The sequence below is a fragment of the Diospyros lotus genome, chromosome 6 (assembly GCF_014633365.1).
Source record: "Diospyros lotus cultivar Yz01 chromosome 6, ASM1463336v1, whole genome shotgun sequence".
NCBI classification, from domain to species: domain Eukaryota; kingdom Viridiplantae; phylum Streptophyta; class Magnoliopsida; order Ericales; family Ebenaceae; genus Diospyros; species Diospyros lotus.
Window position 1 is genome coordinate 12,783,542 of NC_068343.1, and position 19,012 is coordinate 12,802,553.

Genomic DNA, 19,012 nt, shown 5'->3' on the forward strand with positions numbered 1-19,012 from the left:
CGTATGAAAAGCAATCACAATGAGATCCCAAATCTTCACTTGCCAATGGTTTTGTGGCATAAAATAAAATCCATGGAAACCCAACCCACGCGTTCAGCCATCGCTGCTTTTCGCCCTCAATTTTTACCTACTTGCTGGGAACCCTAATCAGAAGATGATGATATTATATGGCTAGTGCCTAGATTTTCCTACCACTTTTAGGCCACTGCCAAACCCACGTAAGAGTTTCCAGGAAAGGGAGTAGTAAAAGAACTAACTACTGAGAAATTCTATGGCTTTGGATACTTAGGGTTCTCTCTCTTGTGTGCGTGTGTGTGTGTGAATAAGATAACCCCCATTCTCACTATGAAACTGAAAGATTCCCCAAAAATGGTAGAAAAGGGTAAGGGTCCGAAAGCAAGGAAGAAAGAGATGCAGAAATAGAAACAACTTGGGTAACGGTGAGGACTTAAAACAAGAGGGACCCACCAAAGATCTTCCTCCACTTTCATTTCAAAGAGAAATGCTATAAAATTAACTTCTTATCTGGTTGTCATAGGAATCAAGAAAATTTGAAGTTTTACCCAGAAGCTCCCCCCCCCCCCCCCAAAAAAAAAAAAAAAAAAAAAAAAAACGAAATCTCAAAGGGTGCGTACAATAAGCTCATCTTAATTTGCGATGGTCTCTTCATCAAGATCATAAAGACCGCACGCCATCTGGTAAATAATCAGGACAACACACACCTACCAATTTGTTTGAGACAGTTGAAAAGACATCATTCTGAAGCAAAATTTGTAAATTTCACTGACCTGAAACACTTGATATGGTTTCCTTGTCCAGCCTGTAAATCTCCATGGTGATGAATCCTGGACAATATTATGTGATATGAAGGCATTCGAGAACGCATAACTTACCAGAAGCCTCCAGTTTCACAGGATACATCGCTGGTGAATGATACCAATCACTTCGCCCTAATTAGCAATTACAGCAATCCAAGGATGTACAAAGTTCTTGCAACGCACGGCCATATTTCATCTTATCAATCAAATCCCCCTTCATCATCACTGCTGTCGCCAAACATGGCAGCCATTTTCAGGGCCAGGTTTGCTGCCATTTCCCTCCTCTGAAAATCAGGCATCAACCTCAAGCTGTCACGCATGTTTCCAATCTCAGACATCAACTGTTCCAAATCCCCGAAATCATAATGTGCACCCTTATCATCAAGTTCCAAGACTTCATCTGGTTGTGTCTCGGGTTGGCATACACTGGGAGATACTTCTGTGCCAGTATCTTTGCCCGAATGAGACATTGATGTAGAAGGCTGCTGTTGTTCTCTTCCCAATAGGCCAATTTCTTTGTCTCCAACAGATCCTTCAGATTCAGTACTCTGAGCAACTGGACCCCTGGGATAACTTGTTTCAACAGGACCATCAGCAGATACCCATCCTCCATTCGTGACATCCCATGGTTCTGCTGAACCCGCAGATAATACTTCATAATCAAATTCATAGTCAGATTCTTCTTCCGACGACTCTGAGCAATGAAAATGTAAACAGTCAACAGTCGGAGTAAACTGAAAAGCAGTTTTCAAAATTCAATGGTAGTAGTGTCAAACCTTGCTTCTCCGGGAAAGATGGTTCAGTTATCTTATCACCAGATTTCAATACCATTCCAGGCCACATATAAGCAGAAAGAGCACCATGAAGTCGTTCAATACCTTGTAAATCTCCATCAACTGACAAACCTGTCAAAGAGAAGAAGTCTTTTGATCACATTAAATATTAAACATACACAGCAGAATACAGAACCTGTAGACAAAACAAAAGGGACATGAACAACAGATTAAGATTCCATTCAACATGCCTGAACTTTAATTAAGTTTTATTAAGACATAAATTGTTAGTTCAATTGACAAGTTTAGCTCAATAAGATTATGTTTGCTTAAGTTACTTGACCCACTTGACCCAGGAACGATGAGTGACTTGATTTGACAGTGACAAATGTAAATATATCAGGCCAACATAATTACATCTGCAAGCATTTGTGGATGCTGGTGAGTAAACTACATGGTTTACTCATATCTACTACAAGTCATTTTGACTTCTCAACCTTTGGCATTACGTTATACCAGATTCTAGGTACTAAAGAGATTAACATTGAGTCAAACAAGATTGCAATGATGCAATCCACAATAAATACTTATATATCACATTCTTTCTGATACATATACTAATATTGTAGCTTAATTGTGACATTGATGTCATCGGAAAATGAGAAATCATTTTCTCCACATGAGGGAATAAAACTGCTTCAATTGGACCTTCCGTAGGACCTGCAGTGGTGGAACCTGGTGGACCTGGATGCCTACTAATCTTGTTATGGAAGCGTCCTGCACTCAATTGTCCTTTTATATGACAATACTACTCAGAATCTTATGCATCCAATATGGCCAAGACACTAATTATTGGGAATATGCAAATGATGCATGTTATAAGTGGTTTAAAGTCATACAGACAAAACCTATGTTGAGTTCCCTAGTGCAAAGACTTGAGAAAGTAAAAATCTCTTGAAAATAACCAAAAACAAAAACAGCAGCAAAAATGGCTATTTCTAAAAATGCTCATCCATTTTATACTGCTAATTGCCAAATCCACCACTATCAATATCACTGTGTCAGAAATTTGCTTTATTTATGTTTGTGTCATGTATCTATACCCCTAAATCACAATCATGCTTGACTTGGAGGAGTAATGTCTGCGTTATGAAACTCCTTTGAAGTAAACATAAGTTCTAATAAATTCAAAAGGGGTGGCAAAAGCTGTACTCTGTCTTGATTTCAATTTGGGGGCCATATGGGGTTGGTGTAATTTAGCTTCATCATCATACTGCAGTCAGGATTTTCCAGACTTCAGGCGGTAAGAGTAACAAGGTTGTAAATAGAGACATGTAACTGTCTCCATGAATGTTTTTAGAAGGTTTTAAAACCCAAAAATTAAACTTCCAAATTGTGAAGCAGTCTTTTCCATGTTTTCCTTGTTTCGGCAATCAGGGAACACACACACACACAAAGATATATGTATGTATGTACATATATCTGCTGGGTTGCAAAGTAAGAACATCAGCACACGGAATACAAATAAGAAACCAGAATTAGCAACATGATGAAACAAAGATCTTACATCTGTCAAAGTCAGGATTGGATGCACATGATTCGATGTATTCAATATTGTGTTCAAAGCACCAATCCAAACATGATCTCTTAATTTCTGATGATGGCTCTTTATCTCCTAATAAGCTAACTCCTTCAGTTTCAGAAATTCCATAGTCTGAGAACTCAGAACTAAGAGGGGACTCTCCAAGTTTATGTAGGCGTCTCCTGTATTCAACATGAGCTGAATGCCCTGGAAGAAGATCCACTTTGTTCCCAATACATAATAATATGTCAAACTTCTGAATGTTGGTGCGAGAAACCCAATCTTTGAGAGCAGCAAGAGATGATAGCTGTGAGCCAGATAAGATATTGATGTATCACATTATTATATTGGATGCATGGAAATTAATGTACACATTACTTTCTCAAATTTGAAAATTGAACTCCCTGAAAAAAGCCATAGATATGAAGTGAGAGGCTGGGCTGACCTCAGTCATGTCAAAAACCATAACCAAGGCAGCCAATTGGTCATGCATGGGCAGGGGCCCAAAGGAGGAGTCATCATGCAGTTGAGCCATCCAAACAGAGACATCAGCAGTGTAATATTTCGTGTTAATGGTCCACCTGATTAGTATTAGATAAACCATAAATGCACTGCAAGTAGATGCTTTAGGAAATTCTAAGTAGACATGAATACTTTTACTACATTAATTGGACGATATAGGTCTGGAGAAATAATATTTAGCACGCATACCCATAGCTAAGCACATTGGATGAAGAATCAGATGCATCTTCAAAGTCCACAGAAAGTAATCCTGCAATCAATAAATAGTCAAAGTCAATGTTGCCAAACAGAGAACATGAAGCTGCTGGATATGTCCACAATGTTCTGGAGCTTTTTATTCCCCCACTTCTTTCTTTTTGGTCTAGGCCTTTCTGAACAGCTGGGTATAGTATAACTAAGAAGCAAAGAAAATGAAGGAAAGGATAAAAAAGAAGAAGAAAGGAATACGAGAAGAAGAAGAAGAAGAAGAAGAAGAAAGGATCAAGATAGTCTAATTAAAAATGTGTGAAGAAATAACAATTATAGAAGAAGTTACTGCTTCTCTAGTGAAATTTACTTTGGCATATACTCTCTAGAATAGCATCCATAATGCAAACTCCAACTCTGTGTTGTTTTAATATTAATGTCTCCATAATAGTTACATACTAAAAAATCCATCAGGCAACTACACTTCCAAATCTTCATTTAAGAATTCCATTTAAGTTATTCCCACAGACCAAGTGAGCACTCTTCTTTTTGACCTCTTTTTGGTCCAACATGAGGATCAAGAGCCTAAGAGGACTGAAATATCCCCCAAGGCTAGTTGATCTAGAACAGCAACAGTATAACAGTTGCTATGGTCCCTTCATTGAGCATTATACGATCTGTACAGGATGTAATGAGAGTACCAAGAAGCATAGAATTTCAACTGTATAAGAAAAGAATTAAACATCATCAACACTTAGCAGAACATATGAAGAAAATGTTGCAACCCATGCCTTGAGAAAGGCAAAGAAGACAAGCCAAACACTTGTAATTGAGGCCAAGAAGCAGGAAGGGTGCAACTCACTTTCAACTAAATCCACTCAATAAAACTTGTGATTGATGATCAGTTTGGACTCCTAATTTTATAGGGTTTTGTAAGTATAAAAATAACTCACTAGTGTAGTTAGTTTTGATACAACGTGATACAAGAACAAGAATAATCACAAGCCTTAATCCCACTAGGTGGGATTTCATACATGAATTCTGGACTTCCAACCATCTCCATCCATGCCTATATCCTCTATAAGGCTGGCAGGATTAGGAAGTACTAATATTTGGGTTATTGGTTATTGAATAAAGAGATTGTTACTAGTCTTTTCCACCTCATTTTCTTCTCCTTAAATGATCTTTCTCTAAACTTCTCTTTCTTCTTCTTTTTCCCTAGGTTTTCTTTGGCTTGGTCTTCTCTCCATTTCTTTTCATTCTTTTCTTTTACTTTATATGCTTCACCAATTTAGCATCAGAGCAAACATCAATTCACTGCAGCAATAGCATACTGCAACACTGTACTACCTTCTCCTTCAAAATGAACCAGTGTAGCAATTCTTCAAAAACAACACAATCAAAAGGTTGAGATCAGCTTTCCATCAACATCCACCATCACTCAACTAGACACAGCCATTAAAAAGCATCCTTTGGCAATTCATTGTTGTCATAATCATCTAGCAGTTAAGCTATTGCTGGAGGCTTTGTTGGGATCTCAGGTTGTCATCATAAACACCATGCTGATTTCTGAAGAGAAAATCCACTGTTTTGCCTGGATAATTTTTTAGCTTTTACACATCATTACCCCTCTAAATGAGATTTCTACTCAGTCAGGGAAAATAAAGGACATGAAGAATTATAATTATTTCAGAATTTTAGTTATTTAGGATCTTAAGAGGATTAGAAGTTTTATTTGTTTTTTCTGTCATACACCTAAGCTGGAACTATTATATTAAGGGGGAATTATGGCTGTAATAAGTTGTAATTAGATGAGCCTTTTTGAATTTGAATTCGGGAGTGGCAAAGGCCTTAGATCGTTTGCGCGGAGACATGCGCAATCAAGTCCGAGAGGAGATGAGAGAACAAAGCAACATGTTGCGCAATTAGATGCAGCAATTTATGCTAATGTTCTCGAGTCAGGCTCAAGTGAGATTATTCCCTGATTTTCCCCCTCGTGAAAGAATGGATCCGATACTACCGAGCATTGGCACTAGCCAAAGAGTGGTCGAATCGTCAGAAGTGGAGGTTGATACAGCAGCAATTGGGGACAGTGGTGTGGAGAGGAGATCGGAAGTTCAGGACCTCAGGTAAATTCAAACCATTACAATTTTCTGATTCCAAAATTGGAATTACTTCTGTTTGATGAATTGAAACCACGCTGGTGGGTTCGGAGGTGTGATAAGTTGTTTAGTATACACTAAGTGGCCGATGACCAAAGAGCCAATCTGGCAGTGGCCTATTTGAACGATGTAGGGGATGTATGGTTCCAAGGGTGGTCAAGAGGTAGGAATGATTACAATTGGGATGAATTTGTGAAGGGATTGTGAGAGAGGTTTGGGGAGAGAAGAACCATGGATATAGTGGAGGAATTTAATAAGATGATACAGAGTGGGATGGTGCAGGAGTACCAACTCAAATTTGAGGAGTTGAAGTCGCTTATGCTCAATCAAAATCCTTACATGACTGAAGAGTATTTTGTGTCTAAGTTTTATTAGTGGGCTGAGTAATCTCAGGCCCATGGTGATGATGATGAGGCCAAGAATGGTGCAAGAAGCGGCTAAGAATGCCCTACTACAGGAATTGACAGTAGAAGCCTTGATGAGGAAGTAGAGGAATCAAGGCAAGGGAGGAAATAATGGCCTGACACAACCCACGGGAAGGGTGCAAGGGAAGGAGATGTTCCGAGCAAGGGCAAGGACCAAGTTTTAGGCACTGCCACCTCCTGCTCCTGCGAAGCATCAAGGGGGAAGACTCTTGGAGTAACAAAGACAAGCAGGACTATAATATAGGTGAGGGGATAAGTACTTCCCCAAACACCAATGTAAGAGACAATTGCTCTTGCTAGAAGGGGGTGAGATAGAAGAAGACGCAGGGGAGGAAATCGTGGTCGTGGTGAATGATTGGGAGGAGGATTAGGGAGTTATTTCACTGCATGCTATAAAAGGACGAGGGAAAAGTTCAAGAAGGCACTCTAAAGGTATTGATTAACAAAGGAAGTACCCATAGTTTCATTGACGAAGGGACAACCAAGAGGATGAATTGTGAGCTATCAAATACGCAGCCCCTATCAGTGACAATAGCTAATGGGAGTAGTGTGTTGAGTAAGTGCTTGTTTGGGATTTTGTTGGATGATGCAGGGGGAAACCTTTGAAGTAGATCTAAGGCTGTTAAAGCTTGGGGGATGCCAAATCATTTTGGGAGTTGACTGGATGAGAGGGGTAAGCCCTATCAGCTTCGACTTCAACAAGATGGAAGTCACATTGGAGAAGGAAGGAGCATAACTCTCCAAGGTAATATGGGATCAGGGGCTTGCAAGATGATTAAGGGAAAACAATTGCAGAAGCTACTCAAATTGTTAGTATTATTGTTATCTACGATATCTATGCTCTAGCTTGAGGGGGAGTGTTAAAATTATTAGTATTATTGTATATATTATAATTATTGTATGTGTGTGTTTTATTTGTAATTAGATTAAGCCCGTAGATGTTTAAGTGTCATTATGCTTATTATAAATAACAAGCTAAAAGGGGCTAATATTATAAGTTTTTCTCTCATAATTATTTTCTCTCACCCGTACACTTTCACCACCTGATCCAGGAAGACCTGAGCCACTTCTTATGCAGTGTAAGGGTGGGTTAGGCCCAGGAAGTAGGCAAACTTTGTAAGCCAATCCACCACAACAAATATGCAGTCCTTCCTTTTAGATTTTGGAAGCCCTCAATAAAATCCATTGATACACTCTCCCATGCCTACCCCGAAATATTCAAAGGTTGTAAAAGCCCTAGATAGGCCACAGTTTCATATTTGCATGTTTTACACACATCACAAGTTAAGACAAACTTCATCACCTCCTCCTTGAGTTTAGGCTAGCAAAACAATTGCTTCACCTTGTGATAGGTATTGTGGACCCCAGAATGACCTCTGATAGGGGATTCATATAGGGCATGTAGTATCTTCTCCTTGAGCTCTGTGTTGTTTCCCACCACCAACCTGCCTTAAATAGCATCACCCCATTTGCCAGTGTGTACCTATCACAACTCCAATGTGACAATGAGAACAACCTTCTAATTCGATGTGAATTAGAGAGTGTAGTAGGGATTATGGAGAAGAAAAAGAAGAAGGTAAAGAGAGATTGTAATTAGATGGAGAGGAGAAAACAGAGAAAGAGAGATGAAAGTAGAGAGAAAAGATAGGATTTTGTTGGGATTCCAACGAATTGTACTGAATTTCTATTGAACCACTCCAATCCAATTGGAAAATTACACAACTCAAGAAGGAAAAAACAAGAACACCCAGGGCGTTCAAGAGGCCCCAACTCTCCAGAATCCTTCTACAAAATTCCACACCTCTCTCTCACTCTCTCTTATTTATACCCCATCCTACTCAGCATAACTGCCTCTAGCAGCACATGCTGGTTTGTTACACACAAACCAGCTATTTCCCTTACTACCCTCCACCCCCAGCTTGTTGTTACGCAAGCCCCCCTCACTTTACCCCCCTTTGCCTCTGCCCCTTGGGCTGCCTCTAGTAGGTCTAATGGATCGGGGGCCTATCATTATCTCCCTCCCTCACTTTTACCTTGTCCTCAAGGTGAAAATCTGGAAACTGATGTCGAATGAGGTCAAACGGTTCCCGTGTTGCTTCTAAAGGGGGCAGTCCGTTCCATTGAATTAAAACTTCCCTTCCTTGAAGATTACTTCTTGTTCCAGATCAAACCCCCAGAACTACCTCGGGCTCCACCAACAACTCTAGATCTGCACTCAGCTGGCTAGGAACTTCCACTCTAGCCCGCAACGCCCCTCTTGCCTCACGTAATTGGGACACGTAGAAGACGGGGGTGGATGTTGCAATGGGAGGGCAGTGTTAATTTGTAAGCAATCGGTCCTACCTCCTTCTCAACTTCAAAAGGACCATAAAATCTAGGAGCTAATTTCTCATTGGAACAACTAGCCAGCGACTTCCGACGATATGGCCTCAATTTCAAGTAGACAAAGTCCCCCACTTTGAATTTTACCTCTCTTCTTTTCCTATCAGCTCCTCTCTTCATTACCGATTGAGCCCTGAACAATTGTGTCTTCAAGTCATCCAAAATTTTATCCCGTTCAGACAGTTGTCGTTCCACCATTGATACGGGCGTGGTACCTCTTTCAAACCTCACTAAGACTGGAGGTTCTCTCCCATACACCACCTAAAACGGGGTCTTCCTTGAAGTTGTATGGTAGGACGTGTTATACCATAGTTTAGCCCAAGGCAGCCACATGGACCATGATTTCAGTTGAGAGGAAGCAAAACAGCGCAAGTATGTTTCCAAAGTCCGATTCAGTACCTCAGTTTATCCATCGGTTTGTGGGTGATAGGCGGTACTTCAATTTACTTTTGTACCTTGGAGGCGGAACAATTCCTCCCAAAATTTGCTTATGAAAATTTTGTCCTTATCCCATACAATGGATCTTGGGAGGCCATGTATCCTTACAATTTCCTTAACAAAATTTCCAGCCACTTCCCTTGCAGTAAAAGGATGTTTCAATCCGATAAAGTGCCCATATTTACTTAATCGGTCTACTACAACCAATATTGAATCCATTTTGCCCGACCTTGGTAACCCCTCAATGAAATCCATCGCAATATCTTCCCACACTTGATTAGGGATAGGAAGAGGCTGCAGTAATCCTCCAGATGTCAAAACTAAATACTTGTTCTATTGGCAAACGGAACAGCTACTCATATTTACGGATGTCCTTCTTCATCCCTTGCCAATAGACACTAGTCGCCACTCACTTGTAAGTCTTCAAGAACCCCGAATGACCCCCGAGACTGCCATCATGTCCCTCATGTAGAATCAATGGAATGAGAGAGGACCCTTTCGGTAAATATAACCTTCCTTTGTATAGCAGTTGGCTGCCCACCCACTGAAAATTGGGTTGGGAAGCAGGATCAGTTTGCAGATCCTTAATAATTCGTTGAACCTTGTCATCTGCTTCCACTTCTCGGGCCAATTGATCCAATTGGACCACTTTGGGTACAATCAAAGCCATTAAGGCTGTTGTATGGTTGATGCGTGATAACCCATCGGCTGCCTTATTCTCCAATCCCGGCCTATAGTGTATCTCAAATTGAAATCCCATTAGTTTTACCATCCATCTCTAATACTCGGGGCTCACCAACCGCTGTTCCATCAAGTATTTGAGGTTCTTTTGATCAGTCCAAACCTCAACTTTCCTCCCTAAAAGATAATGTCTCCATTTTTGCACCGTAAAGACTATAGCCATCAATTCCCGCTCATAAACTGATTTCGTCCTTCCTAATTGGCTGAAAGCTTGACTGAAATAAGAAATTGGTCGGTGGTCCTGCATTAAAACAGCCCCCATGCCTTCCCCCGAGGCATCCGCCTCGATCACGAAAGGTTTTCCAAAATTCGGCAAAGCTAGAACGGGCAGGGAAATCATCTTCGCCTTAAGCTGTTGGAAGGCTTGTTCGGCTGCCCCATCCCAATAAAAATTATTCTTCCTTAATCGTTCAGTTAAGGGTCTTGCCATCTTACCGTAGTCTTTCACAAAGCGACGATAATATCCCGTGAGCCCCAAGAAACCTATCAATTCCTTCATTGTTGTAGGAGTAGGCCACTCTACCATCACTTGCACCTTAACGTGATCAGCTGACACACCTTATTGGGAAATGATGTGGCCTACATATTCAACCTCCGGTTGCTCGAACAAGCACTTTTTCCTATTAGCAAGAAGTTGATTTTCTACCAACACTTTTAAAACACAATGTAAGTGCTTTGCGTGTTGCTCTAAACTCCTACTATAAACCAATATATCATCAAAAAAACCAATACAAATCGCCTTAAATACTCCCTGAAAATATCATTCATCAGTGATTGAAAAGTTGCGGGTGCGTTTGTCAACCCGAACGGCATAACTAAGAACTCGTAGTGGCCCTCATGTGTCCGGAAATCTGTTTTGGGAACATCTTCCGCCTTGACTCTAATTTAATGGGAACCAGATTTTAGGTCCAGCTTGGAAAAAACCATAGCCTCGTGCAGCTCATCCAACAGCTCATCAATCACCGGTATAGGGAATTTGTCGAGAATGGTTACTTTGTTCAAGGCCCTATAATCGACACAAAACCTCCATCCTTCTTCTTAACCAACAACACCGGGCAAGAAAATGGACTGCAACTTGGCTGAACAATCCCAACCCCCAACATCTCACCCACCAATTTTTCAATCTCATTTTTTTGCATGTAAGGGTAACGGTAGGGCCTCACATGTACGGGTACGGCCCCTGAAATCAGGTTAATAGCATGGTCCTTTTTTCTGCATGGTGGCAGCCCCTCGGGATTAGAAAATACCCCTTCAAACTCTTCCAGCACCCCTTGCAACATCCTTAGAATTTCCCACTACTTTTCTTCAAATTCTGCTGTAATGGGCCCCAATTCCAACAGCATCCCCTCCCCACTTCCCTTAAGAGCTTTCATCATGGCCTTCAAGGACACCATGGTTTTACTTAAGCATGGTTCTCCCTGTAGTGTTACAACCATACCCCCCACTTGAAACTTCATTGTTAAAGCTTTCCAATCCTCATTCATTTTCCCCACTGCGGCTAACCACTTCATTCCTAAGATCACATCCAAGCTACCCAACTCTAAAGGCAAAAAATCCTCCACAATTTGTAGGTTTTGTAGATGCAATTTCACCCCCTTACAGATGTCGGGCCCTTGCACCTCCATTCTTGTTTCCATAATCACTCCATACTCGACAATTTCTATTCTTGGCAACCCCAACTGCTGCACCAGCTCGGCTACTATAAAATTATGTGTCGCCCCTCCATCAATAAGCGTTATAACTGGATGCCCTTCAATATCCCATTTCAACTTCATTGTTTGCAGCGTTGTCAATACAACAACTGAATTCATTGAGAGTTCAATGACCTCGCTCCCTTGCCCCAATTCTTCTTCACTCCCTCCCCCTATTTTCGCCTCAACTCCTTCCTCTTCCATTTCTTCATCATAAATCATCATAACTTGCAGTTCCATGTGTTCTTACATCGGTGGCCTATAGAATATTTCTCATCACAACAAAAACATAGGCCCTTCTACCTTTTGGATTTCCACTCGGCCTCGCTAAGTCGTTTAAAAAGGACATTGCTGTCACTCCCAACCACTGGCAGTTTGCTACTCGCCTGACTAACGACTCTCGAATGAGGAGTAGAACTTCTTGACTATATGGGAGAGGGTCGATTTACATGGGTTGTAGAGTGGGTTGGAAAATTACTCCTCACTGGCCCAAACGTCCTACTGCAATTGAGCATGGTTGCATTTTTATCCTCGATACATTGAGCCATTGACATGATCCAATCCAACCCCCTAGGCTGCAATACCCTAATCTCAGCCCTTATTTTCGATTTAAGGCCATTAATGAAATGGCCTTCCAAGAACGCCTTAGGAACTTTCGACACAGGCACAACCAAAGTCTCGAACATCAGCCTGTAATCCTTGACAGTCCCTTCTTGCCGGAGAGCCAGGAACCTCTCCACCCAGAATATCCATTCGTTCGGATTATCCCCCTCAAAGGTCGGCATCTCCAGGCGGTGAACTCTCCCTTCCTATTGCCATCCCATGCCACCCTGCATTCTCCGATTCATGCCGACTCCAAGGGTCACGTCAAAATCCTGGGTAACCTCCGTTGGCCACTCGCCTCCATGGGTCTTAGCCTTCCTCTCCCGTTCCTGTTCATCCCACCTTGTTCGCATGATGGCAAACTATTTGAGCATCTCTGCTACGTTCTAGTCTAATATCCAAACCAACACAAATACATAAAGTAAATAAAGACATAATAATATAACATAAAAGAAATGAATAAGACAGTGAAAATTGAAAATGGGGTTGCCAATGTCACACCAAGATCTTCGTGTGTGACAGTATCCTACCTTACTTGTGGGATCAATTATTAGTCTTCCTTTGCTCATCTCCCTCATAACTTCTGGCCACTTCTTGACATCACTCTGGAACTAAGGCGGAAATAGAGGCAGTTGTTCCCTCTTCATGGCATCGGGATAGAGCACCTGTTGCAATGTTCTCCTTTCCCTTCGTATACTAGATAGTATAGTCTAGGCCCATCAATTTTGTCATTCCTTTCCTTTGCAAATGAGTCTGAAGTTTCTGTTGTAGTAGAAACTTCAAACTCTCATGGTCAGTCTTAATGATAAATCTGCTCCCTTCTAGGTAGTGCTTCCATTTGTCCACTACAAAGACAACTTCTAATAACCCCTTTTCATATAAGCCGAGGCCCATATGTTGTGGGGCTAAGGTCTAGCTTATAAAAGCCAAGGGCCTACCTTCTTGCATGAGGACAGCCCTTATGCCCATTCCACTTGCATCGGTCTCCACCACAAATGCCCTTCTTGCATGAGGACAGCCCCTATGCCCATTCCACTTGCATTAGTCTCCACCACAAATGCCTTACTAAAATCCAATAAGCTCAAGATTGGAGCTTCACTCGTTGCTTTCTTCAATAGTTCAAAGGTTGCCTCAGCCTGTTGATCCCATTTAAAATTGTCTTTCTTCAACAAATCCATGAGAGGTTTCTTAATTGCCCGGTACCCTCTTACAAATCTCTTATAATAGTTAGTCAGCACCAAAAATCCCCTCAAGGCCTTAATGGTCTTGGGCCTTGGCCAATTGACCATGGTTGCTACCTTCTTTGGATCTGTACTCACCCCTAGCCCAGATATGATATACCCCAAATACTCCACTTGGCCTTGTGCAAAGGTATATTTTAACCCCTTAATATACAATCGGTTGAGGTTGAGAATCTCAAATGTAGTCCTTAAGTGCTTGAGGTGGGTGTAAAAAGTTGGGTTATATATCAAGATATCATCAAAGAACAAAAAGATGAAATCTTTGAGGTGGGGTTCAAAATTTTGGTTCGTTAGTGACTGGAAGGTGGTCGGGGCATTTGTTAAGCCAAAGGGTATGACAAGGAACTCATAGTGGCCATGGTGGGTTCGAAATGCAATTTTGGGTATGTCAAGGGGGTTCATCCGAATTTGGTGATACCAGATCATAGGTCAAGCCTAGAGAAAATGGTGGCATGTTTTAACTCATCCAACAAGAGTCTTCAATGAGTGGGATGGGAATTTGTTTTTTATAGTTATTTCATTTAGCTGGCAGTAGTCAATGCAAAATTGCCAAGAACCATCTTTTTTTTAACCAACAACATTGGGGATGCAAAAGGGCTATGGGTGGGCCTTATAAGTGATTTGTGAAGCATCTCCCTAACCAATTTCTCTATTTTTGTCTATTGGTTAGGAAGGTATATGTACGCACGGGTGTTTACAAGATCTATATTGGGCTTTAGGTTGATGGTGTGGTCAATAGATCGAGTTGGGGGTAAGGAATTAGGCTCTACAAAAAGATTCTCAAACTCAACTAACAGCATATTAAGTAGGTCAAGATTGTGTACCTCATTATCAGCTTGAGGGGGGCTGTTGACAATTAGCATAAATTCCCCCTCAGCTACCAACTCATCTTCCTTTCCGTCCGTGGCTTGGATAGAAAATAACTGAGCCACCTGGTTCATCTTAAGTTTGAGCATCTTCTGTAGCTTCCTCCCTGTCATCATTTTACAAATCCCTAGCTCTTTGCTTCCTGTGAGTGTCATATGTAGCTTCCTCCACCTTTCCTTCTACTTTGATTATCTTACCGTTAGTCAATCCCTTTAGGGCATGTAGGATATCTCACCATTATCCTCCTCTTCCTCTTCTTGGGTCTGTGATGCTTTCCCCTCCTTAGCTATATCTCCTTCTTCTCCTTCCAACAACAGTAGTTGTTTCTTACATTGGTGGCCGACGAAGTATTTATCCCCACACCTGAAACAGAGGCCTGCCTACCTCCTCTGCTCCATAATCTTTCCACTTTGGTGATTGGGAGCAGGAAATGTCAGATTCTTCATTCCCGGGGATCCCCTTCCTCACTCCTTAGCATAGTTCTTACTCTATGGTAGGCTCCATAGGGCAAATCCCTTGTTCATCATTCTTTGCTTCTTCATCAATGCTTCCACTGTCAATTCCTGGAGCCAAGCACCATCAGCAACATGCTTGAGTGTCCTGGGTTGGAGCACTTTTACCATCGACCTCAACTCTTCATTCAAGCCACTTATGAAGCTTGAAATAAAGTAAGCCTCCGTCAAGTAAGGATTATGAATGAATAAGCATTAAGGCTTTTAGCTCTTCAAATCTTAGTTGGTACTCCATCATAGTCCCTACCAGCCTAATTTTGTTAAACTCCTCCACCACATCTGACAAGTCCCTGTCTCCAAACCTCTCACAAAATTCCTCCGTGAAATCATCCCATCTGCAATCTTCTCAAACCTTGGACCACTCTTGATACCAAGAGTCACATCATTAAGGTATGTTGCCGCTATGGGCACCTTTTGCCTCTCTGCTACACCATACCATTCAAACATTCACTCATACCCCTTGATCCACCAACGTGGATTCACTCCATCAAATAGCGAAATCTCCAAACATGGCGTGGGTAAACCCTGTTGATTTTGTCCCACTCCCCATCCATGCTCACCTGGCTCCCCATGATCATCCCCTCCTACAAAGGTTCCAGTGGCCCTTTGGTTCACCCATCGACCCTATGTAATTGGATCTAATCTACCTTGCCCTGACAGAATTGGATCTGATCTCTCCTTAGGAGGAAATTTGGGAGAAAGACTCACCTAGTTTTGCCTTGCAAACATCACCAGAAATCCTTGAAGTTGCTCACGGATTTGAATTCCCACGTCCTCCCTAATCTGAGCCACTACTACTTCTAACTTCCTATCGACGGCCATGACAGCCTTGTGGTTCTGATTGGAGCCCAACTCCAATTGATCCACTCGCGATTGTAGATCACTCATCGAGGATCCACATTGCTGCAACTAAGCCTCCAAATTCTTCATCCTCATTCCTTCAACCATCTTCGTCACCTTCAATCAAGCGGCTAAGGATTGGCTTTGATATCAAAATTGTCATATCCGCAAGGGTCTGGCAATGATTGGAGTTTGATCTCTTCCGAGAGGAGGGAGATCACAATGGAAAACGAGAGAAATCTCGCAAAAGTGAGGGAGAGAGAATTAGAGAAACAGAGAGATAAAGAGAGAGTGGGAGAATTGAGAGGGAAATGTGAGGGAATAAGAGAATTTCATTCAAATTCTGGATGCCTCCCATAGTAGGGTCGGCCTCAATTTATAGCCTTCCCGCACATGCCATGTACATATGTTCCTGCCCAATTTAGTAACTGCCTATGTACTACACGCCTCTTCTACCCATGTACAATTACTTATTGCATCAACTACATTCTATTTGTTACAATATACCCCCGTAAGTACATGACAGGGTTGTTTTGGCACAAGATGGTCGACCCTTAGCTTTCCTTAGTTAGACCTTGGCCCCAAGGCACCAAGGGCTTAGTACATATGACAAAAAGCTATTGGCTATACTTATGGCAGTGAACAAATAAAGACACTACTTGGAAGGGGGACAGTTCATAATCAAGACTGATCATGAGAGCCTTAAGTTTCTTCTACAACAAAGGCTACACACTAACTTACAAAAGAAAGGTATGGCCAAGTTAATGGGGTTCAATTATGTGATTCAGTTCAGGACGGGGAAAGAGAATTATCCTGACCCTAAGGATTTCCCAATGATAGCTTAGTAAATATAATAGTGGAAGTTTACATTTCTTTCTATATATTTTGTTATATGGCTTTGTCTTTAGCTAATAGGCAGTTGGGCTATTTGTTACATTATACATGGGTGCAAGTGGGAGGCAGTTAGGCTATATATAAGCCACAACTGAGGATGGAAGGATTATGCTTGAATTGATTGAATGAAATTCTCAATTTTCTCTCTAGATTTCTCTCCAATCTCCCTCTCCTTTCTCCCTACTACTCTCTCTCATTTCTCTCTAAATTCTTCTCCACTTTTGTCCAATTTCCCTCACCCGTCATTCTGTTCTTGATCTTACTTCAATCGGATCCTTCCGATTCCCAATTCAACACTAGGCTAAACCCTAGGTACATGACAAGAATGTGGTTGCGAATGCTTTAACAAGATACCATGAGGAGGAAACTAGCACAACCATCACTGCCTTGGTACCGGATTGGTACCAGGAAGTGGCAACAAATTATGACAATGGGATGTGGACGAGAGAGTTAATGGAGCAGTTGAGTATTGACAACAATAGCAGGCAAGGATATACTATACTCAATAAGCTAATTAGATATCATGGGAGGTTGGTGGTCGAGGAGAAGGCCTTGAAGAATAAAATCCTTCAAACCATGCATGATTCTCCCCTTGGATGGTACTCAAGGATTCAAAACACCTATCAGAAGGTGAAGCAGATGTTCTATTGGCCTAGTTTAAAAAAATCAATGAGGAGTTCGTCCTCAATTGTGACACATGCAAAAGGTGCAAGCATGAGTCAGTGGCACGACCTGGACTTCTCCAATCCCTTGGCATTCATAATCAGGCATGGACCAATATCACTATGGATTTTATAGAGGGCTTATCCAGGTCAGAAGGGAAGAATTGTGTCCCAGTTGTGGTGGATAGATTGACTAAATTCATCCATTTCTTGAGTTTATCCCATCCATTTGCCGCACAATAAGTAGCTAAGCTCTTCCCGGATAGTGTGGTTAAGCTACATGGAGTGCCCCAAACACTTGTTTCTGATAGGAATAAAGTGTTCACTAGCTTATTTTGGCAAGAGCTACTATGATCCATAGGCTCTAAGCTCCACATGTCCACAGCCTATCACCCGGAGATGGATAGCCAATCCAAGTGAGTAAATCAGTGTCTTGAAACTTATTTGAGGTGTTTCTGTTTTTTGCAGCCTAAGGGATGGCACAAATAGTTGTCCTTAGCCTAGTGGTGGTATAATTCCAGCCACCATCGTTTATTAACATGACACCATTTGAAGCCCTATAAGGTTACAAACCTAATCTACTGCCATCTATTAGGGGGCCGACTACAGTAGCAGCCGTGGATGCCTATTTACAGCATAAGCAACACACTCTACAGACCTTGAAGATGGAATTGGCCAAGGCCCAAAACCGGATGAAGCAACTAGCAGATAAGAAAAAGAGTGAATGGGTGTTTGATGAAGGGGAAGAAGTTCATCTCAAGCTTAGCCAACCTCACCTAAGTCCGTCTCTAAGCAGCCAGTTTGTAAACTAAGCCCCAAATTTTATGGCCCCTATCCAATTATCACAAGGATTGGACAAGTTGCAACTACCTGAGGGAACACACATTCACCCCGTGTTCCATGTCTCTCTCCTAAAGAAGTTAGCTAGAAACAATGTGCTCAGTCAAGCCCTTCCCTCTCATCTCAGTGGGGAAGAACCAGTAGCCATTCTAGACAAAAGGGTAACCTACCAACAAGGGGCTCCCCTAACCCAAGGTATTAGTTTAGTGGTCATCACTATACCCTGACAATAATACTTGGGAGTTGTTGGATGAGGAGTTCTGAAGGAGATTTAAAATTAAAGGAAAGAGATCAAGTTAATGGATGCTGCTCGCGAGAAGAATTTGATAATGTTGATATTTAAAAGTTTGTATTTTTAAGTTGTAAAGTTTGTTATAGAGTTTAAATTTATTTCCTAAGTTTTAGAGATAGATTACCTAGTTTCTAGGAGTTGCATAATCCTAATCTTCTCCTAAATTATAGGAGAACTTTTAGGAGATAACTTGTATATATTTTCCCACTGATTTCATAGAATTTAATCAAGCCTTTACATTATTTCCGGCTTGTTTCATGGTATCAGAGCCTGCTCTTCGATCTTGAATCAGACTCTGCCAGTTTTTCATCCAAGTTCATGCCTTCAACAATGGCCAACATCCCACTTAATCCTACCCTAACCAAGGCATCAGCCACCAGTTCTCCAAGTCCTCTTCCTTCTTCGTCCTCTCCATCTCAGCAAAACAATCCCATAATTTCCATTGATAATCACTCTTTGCAAATTACTCAACATAAGTTAAATGAGAGTAATTTCAAAGACTGGTTCCAATTAGTTATGTTGGTGATTAAAGGAAAGGGTA

General features: G+C 41.5%; 1 protein-coding gene across 1 annotated transcript in view; it reads right to left on the reverse strand.

Moving 5' to 3' along the window:
• Positions 1 to 647: 647 nt before the first annotated feature.
• LOC127803479 (uncharacterized) overlaps positions 648 to 19,012 on the reverse strand; it is a 31,850-nt gene continuing 13,485 nt past the window's right edge. Inside the window, exons 3-7 of the mRNA XM_052339721.1 lie at positions 3,885 to 3,945; positions 3,619 to 3,754; positions 3,159 to 3,480; positions 1,595 to 1,723; positions 648 to 1,512 (exon numbers count right to left, since the gene is read on the reverse strand). Of these exons, the coding sequence (XP_052195681.1) occupies positions 1,019 to 1,512; positions 1,595 to 1,723; positions 3,159 to 3,480; positions 3,619 to 3,754; positions 3,885 to 3,945 (1,142 nt within the window). The 3' untranslated portion in view covers positions 648 to 1,018. The remainder of the gene's footprint in view (positions 1,513 to 1,594; positions 1,724 to 3,158; positions 3,481 to 3,618; positions 3,755 to 3,884; positions 3,946 to 19,012) is intronic.